This window comes from Mastomys coucha, chromosome X (assembly GCF_008632895.1).
Source record: "Mastomys coucha isolate ucsf_1 chromosome X, UCSF_Mcou_1, whole genome shotgun sequence".
Taxonomy (NCBI): Eukaryota; Metazoa; Chordata; class Mammalia; order Rodentia; family Muridae; genus Mastomys; species Mastomys coucha.
The window spans coordinates 112,034,037-112,051,733 of record NC_045030.1 but is presented as its reverse complement, the minus strand read 5'-3'; the positions used below and the strand labels follow the sequence as shown (position 1 = coordinate 112,051,733).

General features: G+C 37.3%; 1 protein-coding gene across 2 annotated transcripts in view; it reads left to right on the top strand.

The window, feature by feature from the left end:
* The window catches only part of Chm (CHM Rab escort protein), a 146,752-nt gene that overhangs the window by 30,973 nt on the left and 98,082 nt on the right, over positions 1 to 17,697 (top strand). The window contains exons 3-4 of one of the 2 annotated variants that reach the window (XM_031367171.1): positions 10,731 to 10,803; positions 12,033 to 12,157. In XM_031367171.1, the coding sequence (XP_031223031.1) occupies positions 10,731 to 10,803; positions 12,033 to 12,157 (198 nt within the window). Of the gene's footprint in view, positions 1 to 10,730; positions 10,804 to 12,032; positions 12,158 to 17,697 lie in introns of those variants that run through there. The other variant, XM_031367181.1, reaches the window with a different exon arrangement.

The window sequence follows — 17,697 nt, the reverse complement described above, 5'->3', positions numbered from 1 at the left end:
CTTTTTTTTCAGGGGCGAGGGGAACCTGGGAAAGGAGATATTGTAAATAAAGAAAACAAAAACAAAACAAAAAAACAGGCAGTATAAAAACAAAACAAAACAAAAAAAAGAAAATAGAACAGTGTACCTTTTTTTAAAAAAACCTATATGACACATACAGTGTGCACACATGTCTCTCTCTGCCCCCTCCCTCCCTCCGTTCCACCCCTCTGTGTGTGTGTGTGTGTGTGTGTGTGTGTGTGTGTGTGGTAGGGAAATTCCTTTGTGTCTAATTCAGGAATTTATGTATACTAGGCACATGGTCAACCTGTACTCTACACCTTCTTTCCTTAAGTTTGTTGCCTTCGCTTGGCAATTTGTCTTTTAACAGATTCTTGTTGATTTTTATGTTGTAACTCAGTAGTATCCAGATATATTTCTGCATTCTTATTTTTAGCTTTGCCATTGTGTTTCTCTCTTTTATCATTTCAGCCTTTTAGTGAATAAATTCAGTGTTGACCTCTTTCTGTTTGGGGCCAGCCCTGGCCATTGACAGAGTCTCCCTAGAGGAGATAAGGAGTCAAAGAGGGAGAAGTGGGTCAGTTGCTGTGGTCAGGGGAATCTTGCAGCTCTGTTTGACTAGCAGTCAGGTTGCTTTTTTATTTATACTGGTTTCACAGAACAAAGATAGACTAATGATTATCCAAGAAGAACAGATTATATCATTTTGTCTCCAGAGATATGTTTGATTTTTTTTTCATTACATGTCCAGAGTTACAAGTTCAGTCACAATTAGAAAGTACAAATAGAACAAATTTTACTTTTAATATCAGCCCTATAACTCCAATTCAGAGAATCTAAAGAATGTCGCCATCAAAGCAAACACATTTATTACATGACAGCCTACTTTTAGGCTGGCAGTATTTGGAGTTTTAAAGAATTCCAGGCAAACACGCAGTATCTGAACTGGTCCTGTTTATGAATAGTAAATACTAATATCTAACTTGTTTTATTTATATTTTTATTTACTGAATTCTATTCCTCCAGGGATGACCCTGTATGGCCCTCTATCTTTATACTACATTTTCAGAGAGCTCTAAGCATATTGTCAAAACGTTTACTGGATGCTTTCTTTCTATCTTGTGTTGGCTGGTGGTAGTTTATTTTTCTACTTGGAACAAGGCAAATAGTAATAGGTACTAGAAACACTTGCCTGTGGCTTAGAGAGCAAAGAGCAGGTAATCTCGATGTCTTTTTTTGGTATTTGCTCCCTGGATATGAAAGAATTCAAAGTTAACTTCTGTTTATTCTTCTAGATGCCTAGTTTGTCGTGTAGACAGGGATGGCTGAGCTATATCCATATATGCCTATCAGCTGGTATTCTGGGGTTGGTTATAGCCACTCAGTTAAAGATGGAGGCCTGGCATCGGCTTTGCCAGGCCGACTTACTGGTCGCTTCCTGAGTCAAGTGACTGCTGATCATTCTGCTGGTGGTATGGGGAAGGTTATTGCAACCTCCCTTATTGCTTTGGGGGTGGAATATTTCATATTGCTATGAAAGAAGAGTAGATTGTCTGGGAAATAATTTCACTTCTCAGTGACCATGGAGGCTGTGAGAAAATCCATCTGGTAGCAGATGGCTTCACCGCAGGATTTAGCACTTCTTTGGGTGCTATCATTGGTAGTAGAAGCCAAGTGATAGTTTATCTGTGAAATGCCATGTGGTAGCTTCATGGTCTTCTTAAAGGTTGGTGAAAAGTTCCATGGTAAGTAGGGAACAGGATACTAGCCTATTTGCAGAGGAGGCCTGAGGCCTGGGGCCATAAACTGATTTCACATACAGGTTCATTCTATTTTTTTTTTCACTCCTCTTAAAGTATCTTTCTGTTTTCATTTTTATGCTTTTAATGTTACATTTTGGGCAATTTCTTCCCCATTATCTTATTTTGTAGTTGCAAGCTAGCTGTGGCCTATAGATTAGCTACTTTTAAGGGTTATTATTATATACGTAACCATTTTTATATATGCTTATACATGTTTACACATTTCATAATAGAAGTAGCTGCAGCAGGGATCACATGGCCGGCAGAGCCAATAGTAATAAGTCTCTAGCACCTTATAAATTATGCTTACAGATGTCTTTTAAGTTAATAGTTTTTAAGATGCATCTTTATAGGTAATATAGCTTTCAGTTTTTATAAAGTGACATTCATTTCTGGAGATAATTATGCTTGTGTATTTTTAAAACCAGGTCTTGCTAGGTAGCCCAGTGCTTGGCTCAGGGTCCCTGAGTAGCCCAGTCTGGCTTTGAACTTGGTGCTTCTCTGTGTCAGCCTTAGTGCTTGCAGTTTGGTTCTTCTTCTTCTTATTATTATTTTTTGTTAAAAGCTTTCATTTTCTTTCCTTGATTCTAAGAGAGAAGTGGGGCAGAGAGACACAGATAGACAGACACACATACACAGAATGCGTGTAGGTATGGTAATATATTGGTGTGCACTTGTCTGCTCGCACATGTGTAGAGGTCATAGATGCATAGAGGTGGTCATCAGATGTCCCACTCTCCTTAGTGTCTGCCTTACTCCTTGGAGGCAGGCTCTTTCAGACTGGCCACCAGCAAGAGAAAGCTCTCCTTTCTCTGTTCCTCACAGCACAGGGGTCCTAAGTGAGCATGTATGTACTTGTGTGCTGCATACCTGCTTGTTTATGGGTCCCCTGGGATTCATCTTGTTTATGGGTCCCCTGGGATTCATATTTGTACATCAAGCATTCTTACCTACTGAGCCATCTCTCCAGTTCTAATTCTTTCATTAAAACAAATGTCTATTATAAAAAGTTTATAGAGAGTTTACTGTCTCTTTCATTTTGGGATCAGTGTCACATGTCTTGTCATTCATCAGCAGTGTTGAATTTTGCATTCTTTTTAAATTGAAAAAAATTTCATGCAATACATTTTGATTATAATTTTTCTCTTTCTCAATTCTCCCCGTATCCTTCTCACCACCCCCCACCCAACATCTTGTTATTTTTCTCTCTGTGTTTCAAGAAACAAAAATGGACATACACACGCACACACCAGGAAATGCAAAAACTCTCACGAAATGGAAATCAAAATAATAATAGTAATAATAAACAAATATAATGAATGCCTAAAGAAAGCCAAGTGAAATGATGTCCACAAAAATACCCTTGAATTCATTTTGTGTTGGCCAACTATTCCTGGGTGTGGGGCCTGCTTTGAAGGTGGTTGATAGGCACTGTTGGAGAAAACTCAGTTTCCCTTTGCCCTCAAGTATCAGCTGCAGATAACTTCTTGGTTAGTGGTTAAACCCCACTGATTGCAATTAATGCATTTTCTGGGTATAATAGTCTGGGCTGGTATCTGTGATCTCTCATAGCTTATAGAATATCTACTCAGGTCCTTCTGACTTTTAAGAGTCTCCTTTGAGAAGTCAAGTTTTACTCTAATGTAGTGGTTCTCAACATTCCTAGTGTTGTGACCCTATAATACAGTTCCTCATGTTGTGGTGCCCTCTAACCATAGCATTATCTTTGTTGATGTTTTATAATTGTAATTTACTAGTTTTATGAATCGTAATGTAAACATCTGTATAGACCACAGGTTGAGAAGTGCTGTTCTAATGGTTCTGCATTTATGTGTTACTTGGTCTTTTCCCCCTGTACTTATAATAGCTTTTCTTTGTTCTGTACATTTAATGTCTTGATTATTATGTGTCATAGATTTCTTTTTTCTTTTTTTTAACTTTTTACTCCTGCTTTGTGAATTTCATATCATGTATCCCAATCTCACTCATCTCCCTAACCCTTCATATCTGCCCTCCGCCCTTACAGCCTCCCCTCAAAAGGAGAAAGCATCTTGTTGCGGAAGCTGTAGTGTGTCACAGTTTGTCACACAGTCAGTATACACTTGTGTCCACACATCTTTACTTACAAATGTTCATTGCAAGAAGTTGTCGGTCTGGTTCAAGGCCTCTGGCTTCTGCAATATTATCAACACTGGATCTTCACCAGGACTCCTCTTGTATAGCCTCTAGTTGCCTGGTGTTATGGAGATCCCTTTGAATGTGCAGGCCCATCACCTTCGTATGCTCCAGCAGTTCACTGCTGGGCTAGATGTTAGGGTGGGCCAACTCAAAGCCCCGGATCTGCGTCTGGGTGGTTGCTGAGCTGGTCAGCTCACCAGCTGTCCCATACACAGCCCACTAGGATGAGCTCTCTCCAACTTTGCCCTGGCTAGCTCATCTAGTGTCACCGCTGGCACTTTCCAATTCTCATGTCCTTAAGGGCCTGTGCAGCCATCCCCATGCCATCAGGGTCAACTCTCCTATGCTGCCCAGGCAAGGTACAGGGACCACACTGGTGAGTCATCAAAGGACAGGGTCAGCTCTCCTGCTTAAAGTGTCATAGTGGGTAGGGGAGGGGAAGGCAGCTCTCCTTCACCCACACCACCGTATGGCATATGAGGAGTTGTGTCAGCTCTTCCATACTCATCAGGGCTAGCTCTCCAGAACCTCTTTTTCCTGCTGTCTTGGCTGTCTAGGTCAGGGGCCATGGGATTTTTTTTTCTGGTCCAGTCTATTTGGTGTTCTGTTTTCATCTTATACCTTGATAGGGGTCTCCTTTTGGGGGGTTAGGGAAATTTTCTTCTATGACTTTGTTGAAAATATTTTCAGTCTCTTTGAGCTGGGTTTCTTCTGCTCTTTCTATTATTCATAGGTTTTGTGTTTTCATAGTGTCCCAGATTTCCTGGATGTTGTTTGCTTAGATTGTTTTTTTTTTTTTTAAGATTTAATTTTTTTCCTTGACTGATATGTCCAGTTCTTCTAACTTGTATTCTAGACCTGACATTTTCTCTTTTCTGTCTTTTAATCTGTTTGATGCTTATTTTTGAGGTTTTTGATTGGCATCCTAAGTTTATCATTTCTAGCTATATTTCTGTTTGGACATTCTTCAGTCATTCTATTTCTATTTAGCTCCCAATGAAGGAGCTAGAGAAAGGACCCAAGGAGCTGAAGTGTTTGCAGCCCCTTAGGACGAACAACAATATGAACTAACTAGTACCCTCAGAACTCCCAGGGACTAAACCACCAACCAAAGAGTACACATGGAGGGACTCATGGCTCCAGCAGCATATGTAGCATAGGATGGCCTAGTCAGACATCAATGGGAGGAGAAGCCCTTGGTCCTATGAAGGTTCTATGCCCCAGTGTAGCAGAATGCCTGGGCCAGGAAGCAGGAGAGAGTGGGTTGATGAGCAGGGGAAGGGGGAAGAGAACAGGGTTAGTTTTTGTTTTTGTTTTGATTTTATTTTTTTTTCCAGAGGGGAAACTGGGAAAGGAGATATCATATGACATGCAAATAAAGAAAATATCTAATAAAAAATAAATAAATAAAAAAAGAACACTGTGACAGAACTCTTATACATGTTAGTGCAAAGTTATGGGAGTACACAGTTCTTTTGATTATTTATGCTGCAGAACTGGCTGCACAGAAGAAGTGAGAATTCTGAACGGTTTGGCTAGTACTGTTATTAGTTTTATGGTGGCATAGTATGGGCAATCAATATTACAAATAAAAGCAGCATGGAGGCAATTGGCTCAGTTGGGCATTGCTGTGGCTGAATATGAACTTGTGACCAATACATATAAAGTGAAGTTGGTATTAACTTGTCAACCATTTTGTGATCCTAATGATTTTGTACTTTGTTCCATAAGCATTACTGAGCCATCAGAAATCTTTAAGCCTGAGAAAGGCATAATGGGGTCTCTCCAGACAGATCACAGTGGCCTTAGTGTTGAGGTTGGATTGAAAAGGGAAGAAGCTAGAGAAAGGAAAACCTTTGGTAAGACTAATACATTAAGACAGGTAAGCACATACCTGGAGTGTCAGTCAGAGTAAGACAATAGAAGGGAGGGTTGGGAAGGACAGAAGAGGTTTGACAAACTAATTACAGTTGATAGTTGAAGAAATATTTTGGAAGTTCACGTTTATTTTTTCTGTCATCGATAACTATAATAGTACCATTGTGTTTGTCGGTTTTGTGTTTGTTTGTTTGTTTGTTTGTTTGTTGAAATGAAGAAAGAAGAAGGACTCCGTTGAGTATTGTTGACAAATAATTTTTGTCCTTTGAATATTTTGAATTGAAGTACATGTTGACTGTTTAAGAAAGGGAGATGTCTAATAAGCTGATAGCTCATAGTTTGCATTTTGAGATCTAAGTTTGGAGATAAACAGAGGGGCCCAGTTTGCAATTTATGAGTCATCAGTAGAGGAGTGATAAGTGATATGATAAGTGCATAAATGTTTTGTTTCTTAAAACACAAACAATGAAGAAAGGGCCTGGTCATCTTCTAATATTAGAATTAATCTGCAGTTTTATCATGGAGGTCCAACTTAATTTTCTAAGAATGTAGGGGATGGTGTAAGGAGTATGACTTCCTTGTATGGCATGTATGTTGAACTTTTGCTAAATGAAGCTTTATGTTATTAGGGATCAAATTCAATATATTTCCTCTGTCCTAGAATTTTTTTTTTTTTTTTTTTGCTTTGTTTTTTGAGCCAAGGTTTCTCCGTGTAGTCCTGGCTGTCCTGGAACTCACTCTGTAGAACAGGCTAGCCTCGAACTCAGAAGTCCACCTGCCTCTGCCTCCCAAGTGCTGGGATTAAAGGCATGTACCACCACTGCCTGGCTATGCCCTAGAATTATGGCATATTGTTAAAAGAATATCGGCATATCATGAGATTTTAGGATTCCAGCAAATTTAAATGGAACTGACCCTCTTTTTGCTGAGTCTGACACTGCCTACTGTACTAAGGAGGGCAGGTTTGACCCAATGTTTAATTTATAGGGCACATTGTACTCATTAATAGCTAGCAAACCAATACTAGCTGGCAAATTTATTTTCTTTTTCTTTTCTGTTTGTGCATTCTGAGTTTGAGAGACCCAATCAAATTTTGGGTCCTAGAAATAAATAGTCCTCCCAGCTCTGACATTAGAAATAGACAATGTTGAGATTATTATACTGTTTTTATGAAGTAAAGCAAAACAAAACTAGGCTTTATGCCATCTAGGAGTTTATAAATAGATACCATTGCTTTTGCTTCTAAGTCAGTCTAGGGTTTACTTATATTTGTAATTTTAAAGATGTGAAACCCATAGTTTATAGTAGATAATATTTATGGGGCAGGGATAGGCTTTGGGATAGTTATACCATGGGCTCAAGTTCCAACTTTACTATTTCTTAGCTGAATGAATTAGACAAGACACCTAAAAGAAAGAGTGAATATAAAATGGTAAGGGCAATGAATGTGGGTTTTCCTTCCCCTTAATATAAATTCAGCTAACATTTCTCAAAATGTGTTGTTAAATGCCCTTCCTTCAAAATTCTAAAAAAATGTGCTCAATGGTCATTTTACATTTTGAAAGCTATATAGACGTGTATTCTCTCTTGGAAAGCTATAGCAGACATTGTAATAGTTAAGGATGCCATGGCACTAGAAAACCATTTCTTGTCAGCTTTTTGAAACCTAGTGTTTCCCATTTTTATTTTGTCATTTGGCCTTTTTCTTTTGAGACAACTATTAGTAGTCAGCCCGTGGTTTCACTTTAGAGAAGTAGAATTTAGGATTAGAGGAAAGCTGCATTTCAGTATGCAAGTGTTTGTCTTTGTTTTACCATAGCTACCATTATCTTGAGGACTAATGCTTCCTAGTCAATAGGTTTTGTGTTGGTATGGACAGGATTAATATTTGAGAGAACTGAGTTTGAATATGAGTTCTGTCATTCGGGGCTGTGTTGCCTTGACTGGTCGCAAGTCTCATTGGGCTCACCTATAAAATGAAGAAGCATTTTGTATTTTCTCATAAAAGTGCTGGAGATCCAAGAGACAATACTTCTGAAAACAAACTTGGAACGATAAAATGCTGTCAAAGGAAAGTGCTATTAGTCTTGCCCTAGGAAAAGGAACTGAGATTAGGATATAGAGGGATATTATTAGTGTTGAGCTAAGCTGGCTCCCTTTCTCACTGAGCAATCTTAAAACCTATTGCGTACCTGTCTGAATGTATTTTACACCATGAATTTCTTAAGTAAAATGATTCCCACATGAATGTATCTGTATGCCATCAGCTCCATCTTTTGCCAGTGTTTTGGGGCTTGTTTATAGAAGTTGTTCATAATATAGCATCCTGTTGTTGTCCTTCTATTGATAGTCAGTAAAGAATTATAATTATGCCAAGTAGAAAAGAAAGAGGTTGGTGCTTAATTAATGAAGTCTAACTAATATATTTCATGATTATCATCTCTGCTTGTTATATATTTTCTGTTGGATAAAGTGAAGCAAGGTGATATAAAACCTATGGAAAGTTGAAGAAATATCTAGAATTATTGTTGTCAGTATTCTTATTTATTGATTGGTATGAATTGATATAGTTGTTGAGATCTTTATTTTATCTAGAAAAGCTTCGCTGGTATTTGAAGTAGGTTGTGTGAAACTATAGAAAAATTAAAATATTTTTTGTACAGTTTTAAGATCAACATTTCACATAATATGGTACTATAACAGGGGGTTGTCTTAAAAAATGCCCCATTATACGTTTTTGTCTATTTATTTTTGCTAAAGACTTTAGGACACTTAATTATATTGGGACATTAGAGGACTTTATATTCTAGTTTTATGTTTCCTGTCTAAATAACATGAATATTTATTTTCTGATTTCCCAGAGACTCTAGTTTTAAGGAAGACTTTTTCATTGTCAGAAACTGTTCCTGACAGCACAAATGTACTTTCTTTTCCCTCATCAAGAGCTTCTTCCTTTATTTGATCTACAGAGGCAGTAATGATAAAAAAATTGGCAGAAACATGCTGTACTATTTTTTTTCCTTTTTTCCCCTCATCCTCACTTTGTCTTTAAATCATGTCTCAGAGGCTTAAAAATCTAAACTAGTAACCTAGTCTTATTTCCCCCTGCAGAATCGGTTTTAAGCATAATGGAAAAACATTTTATAAATTGGATTTAAATGTCACAGTTCTAAAGCCATATCTTTAAAGATAAAACGAAACATCCCGTGGCCTTAATTTCCATCATATCTATTGTAGTTTGCTCCAGAGATCATATTGGAATGTCATATTGATTTTTTTCTATTTCTTTCAGTCCTCTTGATATTGATATCTAATATCTTTAAGAGATGTCATAAATCATATTTAAAACCATAGAGATATCAGAATGAGTTTTGTCAGAATATTCTGGCTTTAGAGTGAGTTTGCTAATATTTGTCTTGCCATGTTTTGTCAGAGAGACCACAGTAATGGAAACCATGCTTCACCTTTTACATACATAATTGGATGAGATCACCAGATGTTGATGTTAGGAACAAATCAACAGGAAAAGTTGAAAATGGGAGCTGCAGGGAAAAATACGAGGGCCAATTAGCTCTGTCACAAACCATTTGAGCAAGTGTGGGGAAGAAAAATAGGTTTTGATCAGGAACTGACCTCAAGTCACATAATAGTGACACCAGAGTGGCTCCATTAAGAGTTTTCTTAGTCTCTTCATAATTTAGGTGAAAATACTTTGGAAAGTGACAAAGTGACACATTGTGGTCAGTGCTCAAAAACTCAGATTGCTTCTGTTTTTCCTACATTTTATCCTGATAATCTTCAAGTGTAAAGAAAACTTTCAAAACAAAACAAAACAAAGCCAGTGTACTGTGAGTACCTATGAGTCCATTACAGAGGTTCTGTGGTTGCCATTTGGATGCAGTTGCTGTGTATCACGTCATGATCCGCATGCTCATACTCGGGTCCATATATCTCTCAGTCTTAGTGATTTGTACACTTCAGTAATTTCTTTCACCAGGATTTTAGCATTCACATTATTAGTAAATACTTAATATTTGCCTATGGTTCTTTTCAAAGTTAAATTCTATATATATCATTTAGATATGTCCTTAAAATTTATCTACTTTTATAATTTAAAGCTTAATGCTCCCACTCTGAGGCAAACACTCATGTATTTTAATTTAGCTTGCTCTTGAATGCCACATTAATGGAATTATGGAATATATTCCTTGTGGCTTAAGGTTTCATTCAGAATAAAAATTGTGAGATTGACCTATGTTGTTGTGTGTCTCAGTAGTTTATCTTTTTATATTGGTAAAAAGTATATGTTTTGTGGATATAGTTTAACTTGTTTCCACATTTTCCTGTTAGTGATATTATCACTTTGGCTCTAATAATTTGATGAAAAGACATTTTTTTTTGAAAATATGTTTTTCTCTTATGTAATTGCTTAGGAATACAGGTGCTGAATCATAGGGTAATTGTATCATTTTAAAAGAAGCTGGCAATATTTTTGAAAGTTTGTCAACTTACAGACGCCATCCTATCAGTTCCCAGCATTGTGACTCTTAACTATTCTGATGAATCAATACTGGAACTCACTATGCTGGTCATTTGAAACTGAGTTTCCCTATGATCCCTGAAGAAAACCATTTTCTTTTCTTTGGAAGGCAAGGAATTTTTAAGCTGTGATATCAGGAAAAGTTGCCTTTGAGATTTGAAAATAACCATTTTCTCCCATTTACTATTTCCTCTTGTTTCAACAACTCAACCATGTGATTTGGAATACTTGGGACAGCAATATTGGGAAATAATGTGAGGTTAAATGTCAATAATGGCTTAGTTTAGCTCAGTGACTTGATTTTTACATTCTTTTTATTTGCATTGTTACAGAAGAAGCTACTATGGAGGAAACTGGGCCAGTTTCAGCTTTTCAGGACTGTTGTCCTGGCTAAAGGACTATCAGGTAAAGTTGTGATCGGATATTGCAAGTCGCTATGTTATATCTTGTGTCCTATAATGTCCATTCATTGATGAAATATTTTCTGTTTCTGTCATGTGAGATAGATACCTTATTTTCATTCACCTATTTGACAAAAATACATATAATTACTTCTTAAGCTAATGTTATACAAGGACTTTCTACAAAATCATTCACCTTTTATTTATTAGTTCTTTGAATTATGATTTTTTATGATGTTATATGTACTATCATTTATTTGAAGAAGAAAAACAATGTGGAATATTCTCTGGTTTGTACATTTACTTCTATCATGCGGCAGAATCACTTAAAAGAAAAAGAAAGAGAAAAAAATTGACTTTCAGAAATTGTTTTTTCTAAAGTGCCTTCTTAATATTACAGCTGAGTTCCCACTATAAATAAGAGTTTTAGAGATAACTGGCTATACAGTGTAGAGATTTAGTCATGCTATTTATATAGTTTAACATTTTCTATAAGACTTGTTTTATATAAATGGGTATATGTGGCTTGAAATGGAACTTTTCCAGAGAGTATCTTACACGAACTTAGAACCTGCTGTCTCTCAAATAAGCTGAGAAGGTTGGGAAAAGAGATGCTAATACTCTTTTCCCAGGAAACTACTCCGTTAGCTAAGACTTGTTGCTTACAGAATTCAGTTAATCTACTAAGCATGGTGCTTGCTTTCATTGATTTAATAGAGTATACCAGCAGTGGCTCTCCTGAAGACAAAAACATGGGCGATAAAGCTGCAGTGAGGTTATAGGTTAAATAATCATTGCATGAAATGGGTATGGCCTACTGGACACCATTCAGAGAGTTAGAGACGCTGAAATGCTCAGCCCTAAGTGGGATGTCTTTATCATTTCACATTCCTCCCATCAAAGCTCAGGGATCTATGCAGAAGAAGGAAGAGAAAGAATATAAGAGCCACAGGTAGTGGATAACTTGAAGAAAATAGCATTTTCCAGACCCAGCAGGGCCTCATAGACACCTGTATACCAAAGCTAGCTTTTGATAGATTTTACGCACTGTTTGCCCCTGCCTCCTTTGGAGCTGGCGCACTGTTGGAATCAGTTCAGTTACTCTGAAGCCAGTGCATTTTGATGTGACTACAAATAAAGATATGAATTTAAGACAAGATACAATTTCTCTTGGGGATTTTTTAGTTTATACCTTTAAATTTAGTTAAAACTCCTTTTCTGTGTTTTCTTTAGGAAAATAGTGATGTTGTGACTGAAAATTCAATGTGGCAAGAACAGATCCTTGAAAACGAAGAAGCTATTCTTCTTAGTAGCAAGGACCAAACAATTCAACATGTAGAAGTATTTTGTTATGCCAGGTATGGAAATCACTTCTGTAGCATTCTTTCCCCCTTTCCACTTCTCCAGGAGACCTGAGTAATAAGGGTGCTGCTATAGTGAAATTGATACATTGGCTTCCTCTCCTTTCTCAGCTGTAACCCTCAGTGTTCTCTGCTTTTGGTATAATAATATCTAACATCAATGCCATGCACTTCAGTTTCTCTTTGTGGGGCTGTGTTGGTTAGTTTGTCAGCTCCACACCAGCTAAGGGAATCTCCAGAGGGGTAACTTCAATTGGGAAAATGCCTCGAGGCCTGTGGGCAAGTCTGTGCAGGCACTTTGTTATTTAATGATTGATCTAGGAAGGACCAGCTCACAGGGGCCAGTGCCACTCTTGGCCAGGTGGTCCTGAGTGGTATAAGAAAGTCAGCTGACTGCTGAAGAGGTGCGCCTTACTTGTTAAGAGCACTTGCTGCTCTTCCGAGGACCCAGGGTTTATTATTCCTAGCATCAACATGGTGGCTCACAACCATCCCTAACTTACCTCCTTGGACACGAGGTGTGCATGTGATCCGCATATATACATGCAGCTAAAACACTCTTACATGTACAATAAATAAGTTCTTAAGAAAAGTACAAAGAATGTAGACAAAAAGCAATCTTTATATACTGTTGTTTAAGTATGGCCTAGTCACAATGGAAGTCGGTATGGATGCTTCTCAAATAAACTAACAATAGATCTTTGATTTTAAAATTAGGTTTGTTTTCTTTATGTTAAATTGTTTGAGTTTGTTGTGTATACTATCCTAATACTGTCAGAAATATAGTTGACTAAGGTTTCCTATTCTATGGGCTGTCTCTTCACCTGATTGATAGTTTTCTTTGCTATACACAAGCTTTTTAGCTTTCTATGTTCCCATTATCCATTGCAAGAAGCTCTGTCTCTTACTCTATTGGGACATGAGGTAGAGCAATGAGACAGCACCATTGGTTTTTATTTTTTAACTTAATTTTGAATATTTTGGCACTAGACCTTTTTATGTTGCTTAGGCTAGCCCTGAGCTTCTGTCAGCCCTCCTGTCTCATTCTTCCAGAGTGCTGAGATTGCAGGAGTGCACCCCTCCTGTGTTGATGCAGTGCTAGCATCGCACTCTGCCAGATGAGCTATATCTCAGCCTACTTTTTTGAAGTTAGGATGAATTTCCTTAATGGCTCCTTTTATATATCACTTTCTGTAGTTATTTGGCATTCATATGTGTTTTGGCTGAACTGTCTGTTGATTGATGCCTTTTACATATTTTTTTTAAAGTGAATTGATTTTTTTGCTTGTTGGTTACAGAGTTCTTTTTGTAGCTATTTGTTCTTTGGTAACTATAGTTTAAGAATACTTTCCCTAATCTGTAACTTGTCTTTCCTTCCTCTTTAAACAGGATATTTTGCCCAGCAGGTTTGGCAGCTATTAATGAGGTGCCATTTATTCATTTTCCCATCTGTGGATTATGTTTTTGCATTTAATGTGAGGTATCTTCATTTGGATGTACTTCCAGGAGACGTTTGTGGTTGAAAACTACTTGCTTATAGTTACAAATTATGCATATTTTTCTATGACCCATTTTGAGTTCTTTTCTGTGTGTGGTATGAGGATTAGGTTGATAGTCTTCTCACTCCTCAGAGCATCATTCACGTCAACATAGGACTCTAGGAAAGTTTGACAATTGCTTTGTCAGTGTTTTGTTTTGCATCCTGCCTCTTAGAACCTTTTAATGCTTTTGCTATTCAAAGGTTGTCTCTCCTTTAAGTGATCTTTTGAAGTTAAACAACTAACTAATGAAAGGGAAGGAAGAAAATGTCCATGCAGTTGTTGGCTGTAATTTTTACAGGAGTCACTATAGCCTTCCTTTATATATCCTACTACATTGGGTTACAACTCATGTGCAGGAGTTGTTACAAAAGGATAAACTGAAGTTTAGTGAGCGGTGGAGATCATAGTGTGGGTGATAGAACTCATAGCCCTGTAAGTCTGAGTTCTCTGCTATGCTCACAGTATCTCTTTTCAGTTTGAGTTTTGGTTTTATGAGACAGGATCCTGCTATGCCACTCACTACTGTGACTTGAACTTATGAGAATGTATGAAATTCCAGTATCCTTGGTTTGTCGTGATTGTAGTTTATATGCTCAAGAATATTTCTTAGTTTATACTGGGGAAGTAAAGTTGCCATTATTTGTAGCTTTAAATCTTGTATAGACTTAGGTCACACGAATGCAAATAATTCTTAGAAAGTATTGCATGTTAATTTCATACTCATGTTTTTTTCTTTAGTAAGAAATAAGCTTTTTATTTTATTTCTCCCCCTCTCTCACTTTTTCTCTCTATCTCTCTCTCTCCCTCCTCCCCCTCTCTCCTTGTCCCTGTATGTGTGAGTGTATATGTGTGTGTCTGTGTATGTGCAATCACCTGCACATCTGTGGAAGTCAGAGAAAAACTTGTTGTGAGTCAGTTCTTTCTTTTTTACCATATAGTGCCAGGGATCAAACTCAGGTTGTCAATATTGGCGGTACCACGGACCGGGGTTTCTCGCGGGGGCCCCTTGTTCCGCAGGACGAGGGATTCTGGCCAGGTGGGCATGGGATTCGGCTTTGACAAACAGACTACACACGGGTGGTGTAAAATCTGAGTGTGTTTCTTTAAATATTACATGAGGCTTTTACAATCATTGCAAAAGAGAAATAAAAAATCTGGCAGCTCAACAGTTGAGTCACCTCTGAGGCTATCTGAAACATACTGGGTCTAAAGTAGCAGCTATCTCCTCTGAACTGGTGCTGTATCCCCCGAGCCCAAGTGCTCTGGGCCCAGGGGACTGCGAGAGATACATGAATCTGAGTCTTAGCCCATCTAAGTCCTAGTGCTAGGCCTGCATGTGAGTCCAAGTCCTTCTTCCCCCAGTCCTAGTGCTAGACTGAAGTCACGTAGGCAAAACGACCCCCACACACCCAGGTCACCTGACTTCTAAAAAGCCAGGTGTAGAGCAGGAGGAAGAGGGGTAGAGCCCTCTCTGTTGAGGTATTCTTATGCTAATTCTTTGGTTCTTGCTAGAGGCAGGCAGAGGAGAATCTCGACCTAACTCTTTCAGCTAATGTCTTAGAGAGAAACCTTACAATTACTCTCTAGTACTTAAAACATTAAACTAGGATAGTTGGAAACATTGGTGAAGGTCAGAAAGCAATGTCCGAATTTTCTCTTGCTAGCTGTAAGAATATGATATCTTGGTGAGTTCCTAGCACACAAGTACGAAGACATATCTGGGCCACCTCTGAGTTTGGGGTGCCAGGCAACAATGCGGAGGCAGGAGGCTGACTTTCCTTGAAGTTTTCACCTCAAATACCGCCATCACGCAGGTGTGCGTGGCATGGCGGCAAGTGGCCTTTGCTCACTGAGTCTTAATAAAAAGGAATTTTATTATTCTAAACATATGTAACATGTTATTTTCTTCTCTATTTTTGAATATTAATGACTATCATTTTCCCCTTTTTGATACACAGTTAAACTATACTGAAAATATTTCTTAAATGTAAATGAACCGGTTTTTTAAGTGGGTTGATAATGATATCAAAACTGAATATTCTATTGTGATAGGAATCTGAAATTCCACTTCTTCATTTTAAACTCTAAAAACAAACAATAAACCTCTTGAACAATATTATCAGTGGCATTATCCATTAGGAAGAAAGAAAGAAAAAATACATCTGATATATTCCTTCAGTTTACAGCAAGTTGTTTATCATGGTGTAGAGTCAGTTTGTTTTAGGTGTGAAAGCATGCCAATTAAAAGTTGTTGAAACAAGTAGGCAGATAGGAGAGAAATGGGGAGGTTGACAGATGCTTTGTAGCTTGTTTAGCTCATGCATTTGGAGTACTTTAGTTTTCCATCCAGGGCTCCTAGACAGTTACTATCTAGATAGTTGGCATTATTCCAGACAAGTTCTCACATGTGCCAAAAACCTCTGTGCAGAAAAGGAAATGGGAGATCATCAGTATTATCATTATTATTATAGACAGTTTTAACCAAGGGCCTTCAAAGGAATCTACCTTAACTGGGTAAAACTGAACTACATGCACACTTTTAAATCCATCACACCAAATATGAAATACACTTACAACAAAAATTTTTGATCAGTCATGATTCATTCCTAGAGCCAGGAACCCTCTGTCTGATAAATTGTCATGAACTCAGTTTATCTCATATGAAGGAAGAAAAACCTTATGGTTGAATAGGGAGCCGAGGTTACCTGCTGCTAACCATGTGAAGTTTTGTTCTGGGATAGATGTAAGGAAAGGCTGATACTTCAGCTGTCTTCTTTAATGTGTAAAAAACATTTAAATTGGACACAACTGGAGACATTTCTACACTATATTATATGGAAAAATTCAAGATTTAACATAATTTTCTGTAATAATTTGTATAGTCTGATCTGTAATTTTAAGTAGTCATGGAATATTTATGTATTTTAGGAATAAACAACTGAAAAGTATAATATTCTATGCAAATCAAAATGGATGGCCTAAAAACAAAATGTATATCTAAAAGTAAAAGAACACACTTTATACAATATGCTATATTGGGGAAGAAAATGTGCAAAAGGTGAAAAATAGTGAACACCTGTGCTGAATAACTTAACCAGCTATTGACAGTTATCTTTCTGTTTTTGTTTTTACCCCCACTCCTCCCAGAGAGGCCCCCTTCAATACCTACAATATCTTTTTTGTCGTATTCTTTAAAATTTATAAAACATTATAACAATAAAAATGAGTATTATAAAAGTTGTTTGATATAAAACAACAATCAATTTAACAGTCTTATGTAGATGCTCGTCTATAGCAATAGTGAAAATACATTTTTCTCAATATAAATTTTAAATAACTCCAAACATATTAGCTGTATACTTCAAAATAATATGTCACTACTAGTATTTTCTTAAATGAACATAAGTATATAAAGTCTTTTTGTTTGTTTTATATTTAGTAGAGTTTAAAATCTTGGCTCTTACTGTGGTACAAGCCTGAAATAAGAACAATTTTTAGACATAGGATTTCATTGTAATAAGGCTGTATTTCAATGACCCTCACATCACTGAAGGATTTTACCTCCATCGTAGCTAAGCTGAGAGTTGATAGTTCTGCTGCACCCAGAAATGAATTGTAGGCTCGAATTTTGGATATAGACTTCCTGCTATGGTCAAAGCTATTTGACTTGAGTGAGTGACTTCATTCTCAGCCCACAGAGAACAGGTTACATTCATTTAAGAAATGCTATAGGTATTAAGATGGTCTATCCATAAAGTCATTCACCAACTGTTTCAATGAACAATGGTTCTGCCTGGAGGGTGGCACAGGCATTAGGTGAGGGTGAGAATTTGGTTCATTGGCTGTGATAATTTGGAAAAGCATTCAAAGCATTCATCTCAGAGAAAGAGTAACTTATAAAGTCCTCTTCTTCAAACTTGTACAAGACTTACAAACTCAAGCAAAGCATTCAGTCTCACTCTTTGTTGTTCTCTTACAAGCAACCTCCCTAGTTAA